The 14,242-nt window shown below is 39.2% G+C and overlaps 1 protein-coding gene across 2 annotated transcripts in view; it reads right to left on the reverse strand.

Annotated features, from left to right (window-relative positions):
* Nucleotides 1-13,322, reverse strand: part of lmo3 (LIM domain only 3) — a 59,614-nt gene extending 46,292 nt beyond the window's left edge. The window contains exons 1-3 of one of the 2 annotated variants that reach the window (XM_054800476.1): nt 13,168-13,322; nt 12,899-13,102; nt 1,183-1,396 (exon numbers count right to left, since the gene is read on the reverse strand). In XM_054800476.1, coding sequence (XP_054656451.1) covers nt 1,183-1,388 — 206 coding nt within the window. In that variant the 5' untranslated portion in view covers nt 1,389-1,396; nt 12,899-13,102; nt 13,168-13,322. Of the gene's footprint in view, nt 1-1,182; nt 1,397-8,987; nt 11,952-12,898; nt 13,103-13,167 lie in introns of those variants that run through there. The other variant, XM_054800475.1, reaches the window with a different exon arrangement.
* Nucleotides 13,323-14,242: the final 920 nt, after the last annotated feature.

The following is a 14,242-nucleotide window of genomic DNA, read 5'->3' on the forward strand; positions in this document are numbered from 1 at the left end:
ATATCAATATGAGCCGATTTCCGCGAAAAAGCATGTGATCGGCATACGCTGATAAATGCCTTTCAACGCCGATCACCTCTGGCTAGTATTATTGCAGCCTGCAGCCTTTGACGATGCCTGTGTGCAGTGTCTCACTCTAACGTCTTGGAGAAGAGTCCCCCCCCCACTTTCCTTCACACCGCGCAGGCGTGCCAAAACCAAAACAAACATGTCTGACATGTGGAACTTACCTGACATTTGTGAGAGTGACATAAAATGAACAACATGCCACGAAAAATACCTCACATTAAAAAGCTTTCACTGAACACGGCATCAGTCAAAGGGCAGCTAACGCGGCCAACGCTGGACACTCGCCCGTATGTGTATGACAGTCGGAAGGCTAAGCAAATAACCGGAAAAATAATTTCATTAATACGACGAGATACCAGCCTTTCTCAGCGGTGGAAGACACCGGATTCATCGACTCTCTTCCTTAATAGGGCTCCACCAGTGCCTCAATCTCACACCCAAAGTCTCCTTAAAGAAGGCGTCTCATCCTTTGTAAGTTTCACAATTTCCTTATGCTCTCCTGAAAAAGTAAGTCAAATATGTTTTTGTGGTGATTTTTTTTTGTCAAGGTGATTTTATGGTTCCTTTTTTTCCACAACATATAGCCAATAGCAGGGGTAAAGCCGGGAATTCTGGGCCCCGTGAAAAAAAAAATCACATCGTCCTATTTTTTTTGGCCCCGATGGCAGTCAGGGGACCTTGGAATTGTCCAAACTTTCCCCCCTTATATGCTACCCCTGGCAGTATCAGACAATTTCACTCTTGGATGATCGGTATCAAAATGGGCAGCATAAAACCCTGATCGACGCATCCCTAGTAAAAAGTATTTTTATTGAAGTGTATTGACTCATATTGACACACAGCCATGCTGTATCTGGACTACATACACAGTGACATAATCCAAAACATAATTAACTTGAAGATGCTGTATAAAAAAACAGTATGTGCTGTGTCGTGCCCGCAAGGTGATGGCCACTGGGGCCAATCTGTAACTGGTCGAAAATCCTGTACCAGCAAGACCGACTACTCCTACTACTTAAGCCTCTTGAAGTGGCTAACATCATTCGCTTAGCAAATCAGCAGTGATGCCGAATTGCACAGTGCACAAGTTTAACGTTTGCTGAAGACTCTTACCGTAGGTAGTCTCTCCGGCAGAGGATGAGGTTGGCTTTGGTGTAGAGCGTGGAGCCCACCTCGCCCAGCCTGCAGTCGCAGCAGGCACATTTAAGGCAGTCTTCGTGCCAGTACTTGTCGAGGGCCTTCAGCAGGTAGCGGTCCTTGATCTTCCGGTTGCAGCCGGCACAGCCTTTTGGCTTCGTGTCCGGCTGGACGGAAAGCATTTGTATACCTGCGAAAAGTTCAGACAGAGAGATTAAGACGACGATCGCGTCGTGGGTGAATTTTGACCATCATGCAACTTTATTCATCGAAAAAAATCAGACGTGAATTCAAATAACAATACTTTATTTGTCGTAAGAACACTAGAATTTTATTCTCGTGACATTACGATTCCAATCTTGTTCCATAGTGACTTTATTTTTGTCACATTTTGTCTTTTTTCTTGTAACACTGTCTCCTTTTATTTTTTTAGACTGTTAAAATTGTATTATTCTTGTAACACTGACTTTTTTCATGTACCATTAATTAAAAAAAATGTTCTTGTTGCATTTTGATTTCATTCTTGTTATATAATAACTTTATTCTTGTAACATTACACTTTATCCTCCTTGAGGACTTGACTTTCCTTTGTAGTCGTTTTTTTATGACATGTAAATGTATTCCCTTATCATTGTGACTTTATTCCTGTCACATTATGACTATTATTGTAATATCGCACCTTTTTAATCAACTACTGTACTCCTATATCCTGTTTTTATACTGTTAAAATTGTGTTTTCTTGTAACACTACGACGTTTTACTCGTGACATTATTATTTTGCTCGTTACGTTATAATTTCATTCTTGTTTCACAATGACGGTCTTCTTGTAACGTTTTTCTTGTAACACTACAACTTAATGGTTTTTACCGCTAAAATCGTATTCTTCTCGAACACAACTTTTTTCTCGTAATGCTACAATTTTATTCATGTGACGTAATTACGCTGATCTTTGCCTTGTGACTTTATGCTTGGAACATTTTGCCGTTTTCATGTAACACTTTATCCTCCTTTACTTTTTATGCTGCTATAATTTTATTCTGCTTGTAACCCGATGTTTTTCTCATAACCATATTCCAGTTTTATTCTCGGTATATAGTAACTTTCTTCTTGTAACATTCGTAACATTATGTACCCTTGTAAGGTTAACTGGAGACGCTAGATCACAGATGTCAAACTCAAGGCCCGGGGGCCGGATTTGGCCCGCCATATCATTTAATGTGGCCCGTGAAAGCCTTGAAATAATGCATGTCAAAAGGACGCTTATTTTAATATTTTAAAAAATATATAAAAATATACATTGTAATTTTGTTCATATGTTTTGTTAATATTAATTTTGTGTTTACTTTTTAAGCTTTATTTTACTTTTATGCTATTGTAAAATTACATTATTGTATTTTTATATGTCTGCTGTAATTTAATATATTTTTTACTTAATACAAATATATTGAAAAAAGTAAAAATGTTAATATAGAAAAATATTTTTAAAATAAAATAAAAACATCTAATATTTAAAACATATTTTTTCAATAATTTAATTCACATTTATTGTTATGTTTAATATAGATAATAAAATAATATATTAAAGTAAAAACTAAATTAATATTACTAACAAAAACAACTTAAAAATATATATTTCTGAAATCAAAAAGACAATCTTTCTTGCTAAATGTATTTATTGTCAATATTGACAGAAAACCTTATTTTTCTGGTTGTCAAATCCAATGTAAAATTTACATTTTTTATTAGTTAGTAATGAAAAATTAATGTAATAACAAAATTTACATTTTCAAATTTCTAAAATAGAATTATAAAAAGTGGCCCTCTGAGGATAACCACAACTGCGGTGTGGCCCACGGTGAAAACGCGACCCTAGTGAGGACAAGGCTGTGTCGGACCATTTTAAGACATTTAAAGTGTTGGCTTTCTCATGTGTTAAAAGATTTGTCCCAACTTTGAAGTAGTAATAATAAAATATGTGTGAAATAAAACAATTTAACCCCTTTTATTGTTAAGACATGCAAATTAAGGTTGGGTGTACACGACAACAAACGGCAACAGCACAGACACAATAGACAAGTTTCACATAGCAGATCTGGACAGCGCTTTTTAAACACGTCCTCTGTGTTTAAAGAGGGTGTGGCCACAGACGAGAAGCTTTGCAGACCTTCTGTATTGTTCGGGCTGAGCTCTCTGTGGAGCGCCTTTGTTGGTCCACTGGGGGACCAACTAAAAAAAAGGGGTGGTGAGGTTCGCACCAGGCTGGAATTAGTATTCTCCCACTATTCCCGGAGGAGTGGCATACCCCCTTTCCCTTTTGTCCCCCATTCACACACACGTACACACACACACACACACACACACACACACTATTCCTTAGGAGTTCGAAATCATGACACACCTTTTTAAATATACTCAACAAAAATAGAAATGCAACACTTTTTGTTTTTGCTCCCATCTCTCATGAGCTGAAGTCAAAGATGTCAAACTTTTTGTATGTACAGAAAAGGCCCATGTCCCTCAAATATTGATCACATATCTGTTAAACCTGTTTTAGTGAGCACTTGTCCTTTGCCCCATACATCCACCTCACAGGTGTGGCATATCAAGACCAGTTATTACAGAGGCGTGCCTTAGGCTGATCACAATAAAAGGCCACTCCAAAGTGTGCACATTTGGGAGCAGAGGGCTGGCAAAACCAAGAGTGTTGCGTTTATATGTTTTGTTGTGTGTAGATGGGATAGATATATTTCAGTGCGTTCACAATATATCCTAAGGTTCACTAACTAAGGCAGGAAGTTGTTTCTATTTTTTCCCCCCTGTTTTTACATTGTTGGCAATTTCATTTAGTCTTTCATTTAGTTTATGGACCGCATGTTGGCCTCACAGCCCGGGTATCGTGGGTTCGTATCTCTGTTGGAACACCTCAGTGTGGAGTTTGCATGTTCTAGAGTACGCGGCTTCTCCGGATTCCTCCCACGTTTCCAAAAATATGCATGTTAGGTTAATTGGGGACCCTAAATTGTCTGTAGGTATGAATCTTGGTGTCAGTGATTATTTGCCTACATGTGCCCTTCGATTTCCTGGCCACCAGTTCAGGGGGTAGTCAGCTGGGATAGGCTCCAGCATACCCCGTGGCCCTAGTGAAGACAAGTGGTACAGAAAAAAGATGGATGGAAATAATTTAAATAATACATTTATACATTTTGAAGTAAAAATGAAAAATAAATAAAACCCTTCTGTGTTTTAGGCCCTGAGTCACATGCACGTATATATCAAACTTGATACATTTTGTACATTAAAGAAGCGAAACCCAATCCAATGTAAGTCAATATATGCTAGGCTATCTGCACAAAACATCACCAGTTTAGCTTTATTTTATAACCGACAAAGCAAATTAGGGTCAAATCTAACAATATATCTTATTCATAATGAATGGATAGTCATTTTAGGGCCAATTAAAAATGAGCTACAGGCCGAAAATAGCCCCTGGGTCGCACTTTGGACACCCCAGACCTACATGGAATAGCTCTTAGTCAAACTACGGTGTATAAAGTGCAATGACTGATTTAAGCATGTTTTGTGTGTTTCTAATCTAATGTCTGTGTTTTCAGCACGCACGAGACACCCAACTCACCAGATGAGACGATACGATACGATACGTGAGATTGGGCCCACGAGAACGAGACGATACAAGATTTTAAGAAAACTATTAAGAAAAGTACAATAAATAAAATTATGACTGGACAAACAAACTTTTTTATTTAAATGAGTCACAAAGCAATGCAGGTGTGTTTCGAAATGGTTATTGTCACACAAACTGACCCTAAATTATAATATTGTCCACATTTTTTAGATCAAATAAACCACGGTGAAGACGATATATAACAATATTAATATATCATAATATATCATATCATAATAATGCAATATTTCCTCTAATGTGTCATTTTTCACTCTGTAAAGTTGTGGAATTGCCGTTCGTGAGATGTATTTTCTCCCAGGCTATTTGCATTCTCTAATGTTTGCAGCATTTCTTGAAATGATGGCTTTTCAACTGTGTTAAAGAGCAGCATTTCTTTGGCGATGTACTAAACTACACTAAACTACACTGTGAATACACACCATTTTGTATTTACTTTGCCTTTCTCCTTCAAACAGTTTGGAACACTGGCTCGTTCACGTTGACGGGCTCAACTTGGTCATTATTAATATTCCCACACGGGGGCCGTGGCGTTTGGCTTTGCTCCTAATTTCGACTACCTTGCATCGCTCCTCACGAAACTCCACTTTTTTGATGCATGTATACTAGCGGCCCCGCCTGCCCCCACGGAGACAAAGCGACTGCATGACTGACATGAAGTCTCACTCCATCTCTCAACGGCTCAAGCCTTTCTACGAAGCGTCTAGGCGCTGAACCATCGCACAGAGTGAACTCTCTTCCTGCCTGTTTGGAGGCGAGAGACGAGGAAAACAGACACGCATGCACATGGCAATATATGTGTAATTAATTAATTTATTAATTATTGTGAGACAGTTTTTTTCTGAACGAGAAATCTCATCACGTTTTAATCTCATGAGACCTTGTGAGCCATACATTGAGAATGGCTCAGTTTTATCCATCCATCCATTTTCTATGCCGCCTATCCTCACTAGGGTCGTGGGTATGCTGGAGCCTATCCCAGCTGACTACACCCTGGACTGGTCGGCAGTCAATCGCAGGTAACCTGCATGTACACATGTACACATTCACACCTATGGACGATTAACATGAATGTGGGAGGAAACCGGAGTACCTGGAGAACATGCAAACTCCACACAGCAATGCCCAACGGAGATTCGAACCCCGATCCCCTGACTGTGTGGCCAACATGCCACCCAGTTTTATGTACTTATAGCCAAATGTATATGTTTTAGGGGCCGAAATACCACAAACCTATGCCTGAGGTTTACATTTATATTCACGCTTCAGTCGTTTTAGCCCAGCGCCATTCTCAAATTTGTAAAAAGTACATGAAGTCACTCAACAGTTTAAGACATTTGCACGTATTTCTATACATGTCTGTTTTTAATCCCCCAATAACACGCATCCACGGCATCTTCACATTTATAATGAACTAAATTGGAGCTACTTTTGGTGCTTAAAAGCATGCATATACTGTATTCTTAGCCTATACCGTCAATTTCAATTCAAACTCTGGACTTTGCTTCTGAATTAAGTGTGTCTACAGTATCCCTGCATTTTAAAAAAGCCTGTTTCACCTATTTATGGTCAAACGTTTGCAGTTTGAGGTACGGATGAATCGCGCTTAACATGGGGCCCACAATCCAACCACAGTACAGTGCTTAACAAATGTAATAGAACACCTGTCGTTAGGGATGGGTACCTCTCACGTTTGAATCTTATGCTTATGTGGCAAATAGCAAAATGCTGCAATTAAAAAGTATTTTTTCACCAAAAATACTTTAGCAGCTTGCAATATATTTTCTATTCAGTAATTATTGGAAATAACTAGAAATTGACACCTTAAATCAAGAAATAATAATGACGTTGCATTTTTTTTCTGTTGTAGTAAAACACGTTAATTAATTCAATTTGTATTCTTATACTCTACCGCTGGACCATAAAAAACTATTGGCGGGCAGCAAACAGCGTCTGGACCACACTTTGAACACCCCTGATTATGTGGATTATTTTTGCATTTAGAATAAGAGACACTTGATCTATTTCGACTGCATTTGTATTGAATTTTTATAATAAGGTGCAGCCACAAGTGCTTTATAAGTACTAACATGCAACTACAGTATCAGTACATTACAAATGCATCCATTTCAAAATTGAGGGTTTAGTCCCAAAATAACTTGCATCTAGAGCATATTTGCATTTCATAGAGTCACATGATCTATTTCTACTACGTTTATGTCAACTTTTTGTACTAAGGTTCACTCACAAGAGTTTTTAAAGTTCCAATTCTATGCGAGTACAAAAGCAGTGTGTCCACGTTTGTCCTTGCATGACGTGCACGTACAGTATAAATCCAGTTGCGTTGCGCCGGAAAGCTCCTAGAATTTGTTCCACTGAGTTGCGGCTGTTGATTTGTTAATTGGCTGGATTTAGAGAGCGGGGAGCCCGGGTTCCTCTCCCCTCCAGCCGCGCCTGTTCGGCTTGCACTGATCCGTCCTGCATGCCGCCTCGTTAACACTACAAAGTCGCTGCTCATTACCAAACCAAAAGACTGCACCCCCCGCCCCCCTTCCTTTTTTTTTTTTTTTTTTTTTTACTGTGCAATCAACTCGAAGAAGAAGAAGCGGAGAAGCATGGCAGGAATTCGGCCACTTGGCTCTTCCGATTGCCGGTGCGTGGGGGTGGGAGTGCTTGAACAAAAGCTTCCATAAAGGGAAAGCAGGAATCACAGCTGCTCGGTGCCTTAATGATACCAGTTTAGTAAGGATAGGTTGGATCGATACATATATCGATACGACTGACACCAATGGCTGTATCAGTATCAGATTGGTAATAGCTGGATGATATTGATATTTTTCAGTTCCCTCTGTTTATTTTTGTGGCTTTTTTTTTTGCATTTTAACATTGTTTATATTTATATATTTATATGGTTTAAAGTCAGGGAATACTGTTAGGATAAAATAAAGTAATGCTTATAAAATACATTTTGTGCAAAAAGTCAAATAATTTCAATGACATCCAATAGTAGTTTGGGATTTTGTTTAGTTGTTTTACACTATTGACTTTTGACTATTGACTAAAAGGGAATAATTTTATATTTTTGTTAATATAGCTGTTGTCTTATATTGTTGTTTTATGTTGTTTTGTTGTTCACAAATAAGGTTGAATAAAGCTTTGATTGCCTAAAATGTTTATCCTGTGTTTTATTGTGATTCTAATGAATTGAAGGCAAACTCAGAACATCATTCAATGAGCCTAAAAAAATTGAAGTATCAGTATCAGCAGTACTGGCACTGTATTTTACTTGGTATCAGATCAATACCAACATTGGCTGCATCAGTCAATCCAAATGTTGACGTAATGGATACAAATGTAGTATCGTATCTGTTTTGAATCTAGCATTATTGGATCTTTTATTTTTTTTTTTACTTCTCTTCCGCTTATTTTAAGTATTTAAGTATTCGCATTTTAGTGTGCTTTAGTTTTGTTTTAATTGTTGTTACATTTTTGTTATATTCTTCAATAATGCTAAATTGTTCACACAAACTTTATTTATAAAAATGTCTTATTTTTGTTTGCCGAGAATCTTTGTCCTGTGTTTTATTCTGATCAACAAATTGAAATCATTAAATGAAATGAAAAACTGTCAAGTAAAAAGTATCAGTATCGGAAATGCTGGTAATCGGATCGTATCGGGTCGATACCAAAATGTGCAGTATCGTCCAACCCGTTTAGCTTTCCTCCCTTTCCTTTTACCCGGTTTTCTCCACTCTCATTGTGGGTTGCAGCCTGCCCGTCCCCCGGTCGCATGCATCATCACCGGATGAAGGACAGCGGCCAGGAGGCTTCTCCCCCCCACCCCCAACACTATTATTATCACTATCAGTTTTAATTACTGTTGCCATGGCAGCGGAGTGCAGCTAAAAGCCAATAACGTGTATTGACTGTAAGCGCGCACACACCGCTCATTTCAACGCCTTATTTGGTGGGAAAAATGAGGATTTAGAGCAGCAGCAGGTCGGATCCAACTGTGCGGTGTTGCAGCAAACACATCCAACGCTCACACAAGCCCAAAACCCACAAGAAAAAGCGCCTTACCGAAACTTTTGTCCCTTTTCTGCATTTGTTGAGCCGCTTCAGCAGCATGCACCATGCACCGCAGGGTCCAGAGAGCAGCTGGCGTTGTTAAATACTGCCTATGTATGTATTGTATGTAGCCTATATATTTATATCAGACGAGGCTGGGAGGAGGGGGTCCAATTCCGCCGATGAGAGCATAAAAATACAAAACAAGGTGCAGGTTTCGATCTTCAAAACGCGAGATTCAAGCTGCGAGTGTGGCGTTTTGCGCTCAAGTGTGGAGCTGTTTGTGTGTGTGTGTGTGTAAGAGAGAGAGAGAGGAGAGAGGGGGCGAGAGAGAGAGCGAGAGAGAGAGAGGGGGGGAGAGAGAGGCAAATGACAGCCCGACAAAGAGATGCTTCTCCTCCGCCGTGCAGCCACCGTCTAATCTGAGTGGCTTCCCCCAATCGCCGCTTTTGCTCCCTTGCACAAGCCCAGAACAACCTATAAAACTGCAACTGCACGCATGCAAATTAACTCACCTACAAGTCAACCAGCCAATAAAGTCCGTCAAAGTGAGCCCAGTTCAGCAGAATGCTGACCTCCTCCCTCCTCCTCACCACCACCATCATTTACTACTCAACAGCTGCAGAACGACCACTTTTTTTGTCATTTGTGCCCATAGAACTATCAAAAAGTGTGTAAGACTGCTTCAAAAGTTTGGAAAAGATGTGAAAAAACCAATGCATGTGTAAAGTGAGCGTCGGAACAAAGAAGGAATGATCACCCCATTATGAGACCAACCAAAAACTCATTCACTTGCACCAAAACAGTCTTTTCGACATTCAATTGGGCATCCTGCCGACTTCATTAGGCTCCAAATTGAACAGATGGCTAAATAGTGAAAAAAAAAGTCATTCCACTTTTACCGTACTTGTGCTATATGGAAATGTACATTCGATTAAGCATCCTGCCAAAAACGTAATTCAACTTTCAGGATATTTGCGTTATACAGTGTTCCCTCGTTTATCACGGGGGTGATAGGTTCCCAAAATAGCCTGCAATAAGCAAATTATATTATGTTTTAAGGCTGTAAAAACCCTCACCATATACTTTATACACTTTTCTCATTGTATCCGTCTTAAAACAAATTGCTCCTGTCGTCATATTGTCCTCACACGGTTAGCTTCTTCTGTTTCTTCTATTGTTTACAGTATTGGCAGTTAGCAAGCAGCTTACACGGTTAGCTAGTTTGATAGCCATGACCACACCAGGAGACGGCATGTTCTACAGCCAATCAGCACGCAGAATACAATGGGCGGTGCAGACAGAAGATAAAAAATACAGACACCACTGCCTTTGCCAAAGCAGAGAACTACAACACTCAACTTCCCACAATGCAGTTCTTCTTAAAGGGCCAGGCTCAGCCTGTAACGGGTTCATACGCTGTTAAAAAAAACACTATAATTGATCGACAAAATCCACCAAATAGCAAGTCAGCGAAAGGTGAACCGCAATGGAGCGAGGGAACACTGTATTCAAATATACGTCTTTTCGACGTTTGAGTATATGTACTGCCAAATAAAGGCATTCAATGTTCGGAATACTTGCCCTGCAGTCAAATATACAGCTTTTCGATGTTCGATTAAATGTCCTGCCAAAAAAGTCATTCAACTTTCCGCATACTTGCTCTATATTCAAATACACGTCTTTTCGACGTTCGATTAAGCATACTGTCAAAAAAGTAATTCAAATTTCAGATGCCTCGCACTATATTCAAATATACATCTTTTCGCTTTTCGATTAAGCTTCCTGCCAAAAAAATCACTCAACTTTTAGAATGCTTGTGCTATATTGAGATATGCTCCTTTTTGACATTCGATTAAGCTTCCTGCCGAGTTGATTAGACTCCAAACTAAATACAGTCGTCCCTCGCTTATCGCGGTTAATTGGTTCTAGACCCAACCGTGATAAGTTAATTTCCAAAGTACGGTTCAAAATTAGTAAATGAAGTTCCAGCATAGAAAGCCTGTTTATGACTTTCTAAATACGGTTTTTACAATTCTTATTAGAGCCCTGAAGACATGCAAAAGTCACCTTTACACTTCGATTATTCTTTGTTTACGCCACATTGAGCAGGCTACGAGATCACTGCAGTGACATAAGAGACGGCCACCGCTATCAAGCTAACTATTTAGCCTCTCCAACTTACTTATTCTAACCTTAAGAAAGTGCTTCAAATGGAGTGAGGAAGAAAGTAAGAAGCCAAAACCTTACCACTTCCACACGGAAGGGGAGGAAAACTTTTTTTCACTCTTTTGTGTCGTACATGCCATGACTGACTCCTTGCAGTGTTAAGGTAGTGTAATATAACTTCATCTCTCATCCATGTAGCATTACTGTTGCCTTGTGACCACAATACTACATATAACTTGCCTTTCAATATTTTCTTTATTAAAAATAGGCCGTAGTCAACCACCAAACAGTGATAATTTGTTTATTAATTAATAAAAAAAAAACGTAGTATAGTGAGGGAGCAATATTTGAACCATGATGTAGTGAGGGAGGACTGTAGATGCATAAGTAAATAGTAAAACTCAGCTTTTCAGAATACTGCTTTTATACTGCTTTTACTACTACTTTTATGCATTTGATTAAGCACCCAAAAAAGTCACTCAGCTTTTCCAACACTTTGCTATATTGAGCTATATGTCTTTTTGACATTTGATTAAGCATCCTACCAAAAAAAAGTCACACATTTGAAATACTTGTGCTATATGAGATATATTTCTTTTCGATGTTCGATTATGCATCCTGCCAAAAACGTCACTCAAGTTTTAGAAGCCTTTTGCTACATTGAAATATGTGTTTTTCGACATTCGATTAAGTGTCCTGCCGACAAAGTGACTCAACTTTTAGCATACTTGTGCCACACTAGGATATACGTCTTTTGACAATCGATTAAGCATCCTGCCAAGTTGATTTGGCTCCAAGTTGACTAGATACATAAATGTATAGTAAAAAAAAAAAGCCCCTACATTTTTACAATGCTTGCACTATATTGACATATACGTCTTTTTAAGCATCAGTTAGCGTCTCACCAAAAAAAGTCACTCAACTTTGAGCATACTTGTGCTGTATTGAGACACACGTCTTCTCAACGTTCGATTAAGAGCCCAAGAGACTTTATTCGGCTCCGAGTTGAACAGATGCATAAATAAACAGTAAAATTCGACAATCATTTAAGCGTCCTGTCAAGTTCATTAGGCTCCATATTTAATTAAAAATTGACTGTGTTTTTTTTCTGCAAATTACAATATATTCATAGATTATATTGTGATAAAAAGACAAAACGTGATATTTTTGTTTATAGTATAATTTATTGAAATTGTCACTTCACTTCATACCTTATTATTGGACACAAGTACAGCAAATAATGCTACCAAAACCAGACAAGTTATTCCATTGAAAAAAAACATTCTGATGGTGAGGAGACATGCAGCCATGCAGCGTTTGAGCCTCCAAAAAAAGCAGGGATAATGAGATGGGTCATAAAATGCTCTCGGCGCGCCATTATGAGTGATGAGATGCATTAAAGCTGACAGGGGTATTACCTGCCCGTAATTAGGTTTTGTCATGGATTGAATTATTTCAAGTCGGCCTATCACGGGTAATCACGCAATTTGCTGCAGAGCGTGCGAGGCTGCCGCCACCTTCCACCCGCCTTTCACTCACACGAGTTCCGCCAATTACTCATTCTCAGCGTGGAGGACGGATGCGGCGACATAACACACAATGCACAATCTCGTTTTATTTGAATTATTAATTTTATTTAGTTTTTTAAATACATATTTAGCATTATCGTCTTATATAGGGATATCCCACTTTTACGCACATTTTACGCACAGCCGGAAAGAGGTTTAAACTCACAAACAGACTTAAACACATACCTTGAGGTGCAGACAGGGGGTGTTCAAGGCGAGTCCAACTTCCTCACGTCCAGTGTTTCTTTTGGTGGATGCCTTAACTCCAGCTTCCAGTACCGGACTCTTCTCCACTGCCGTCTGACTGGTTTAGAAGTGGAGCCCGGCTCTGCTATTTAAGCCCCTCCACCAGGTCCCCAGTCAGCAGCACACTCCAGCTCATCCTAGAAGCTGACAAGCACCGTTAGGGAAGGCAGCGCATGTTGCTCTAATGGACCTCATTAAGCTCTACTTACAGATGTTCTCTTAACATAATTGATCTGCAGCGAGTTGAGAGGACGGCAACCCTATTCCCCAGCCCCCAATTATGGCCCGGTAATTAGATCCCCAACCTCCAGTTCTCCACATTCACCCTCCTTACATTCCGAAATATCAAAGTATCTCTTTCTCTCAAAGCGCCTCCTCCCCATCACTACCCACCACCTTCACCACCTCACCTCCATGTCTCCTCCCACCCACAAGACCCTATTGACAGTCAGATCTGCTAACCTTTTGTAGTGAAGCCAGACTTAGCAGTGCGCTCACTCCAGCTGACACTGGGAGTCAGTAACAAAAAAAAGGAAAAAAAAAACTGAGTGACATAGGAAGTTAAAAAAAATCACATAAAAGCTTGTAGTGATAATATCTGTCAAGGGAGAGTTTTTTTTCCTCCCTTCCATCATGTCTTTTATCTTAAATAATTCCTCTGACAGTAACTGTAAAAAGAATGAGTGTGCAGTATAGTAATAGTGCAACGTGCAAAAAAGAGGCGTTATGTTTTGCACTTTTACACGAAAGGGCACGTTCACATGGTGTGGGCGATACTGCAAATTGTGGTATCGATCTGATACCAAGTGAACACGCATACCAATACTTCTTATTTGAATATTTCCAAGATCCTTGATTAAATTTGTGATTTTTTACTTTAAATTGTTGGTCATGATTATTTTGCTGTTTTAAAAAAGAGGTCACTTCAATATTACATATTTTGGAATCGATCCAATATCAAGTAAACACAGTACAGGTGATTACCGATACCAATGCTTTTTTTAACTTGAACATTTTGAAGATCCTTAAATAAGTTTGCCTTTAATTTGGTGCTTATGATTATCATCGGAATAAAACACAGGACACAGATTTTAGGCAAAAACACACACAAAAAAGTCAAAGAAGATGGTAATGTCATGCTTTTGCCCATTGAAAAGAGAGGGCACTGTACATTTGTACACACCTATCATGACTGCATGTGTGACCCCAAATTGCGTGACCTCCGATTTGTTCAGATTTGGAAATGATAGAAACAGAAATAATCCATTCCAGGGTCAAAATGTC

Source organism: Dunckerocampus dactyliophorus, chromosome 15, assembly GCF_027744805.1.
Source record: "Dunckerocampus dactyliophorus isolate RoL2022-P2 chromosome 15, RoL_Ddac_1.1, whole genome shotgun sequence".
NCBI classification, from domain to species: Eukaryota; Metazoa; Chordata; class Actinopteri; order Syngnathiformes; family Syngnathidae; genus Dunckerocampus; species Dunckerocampus dactyliophorus.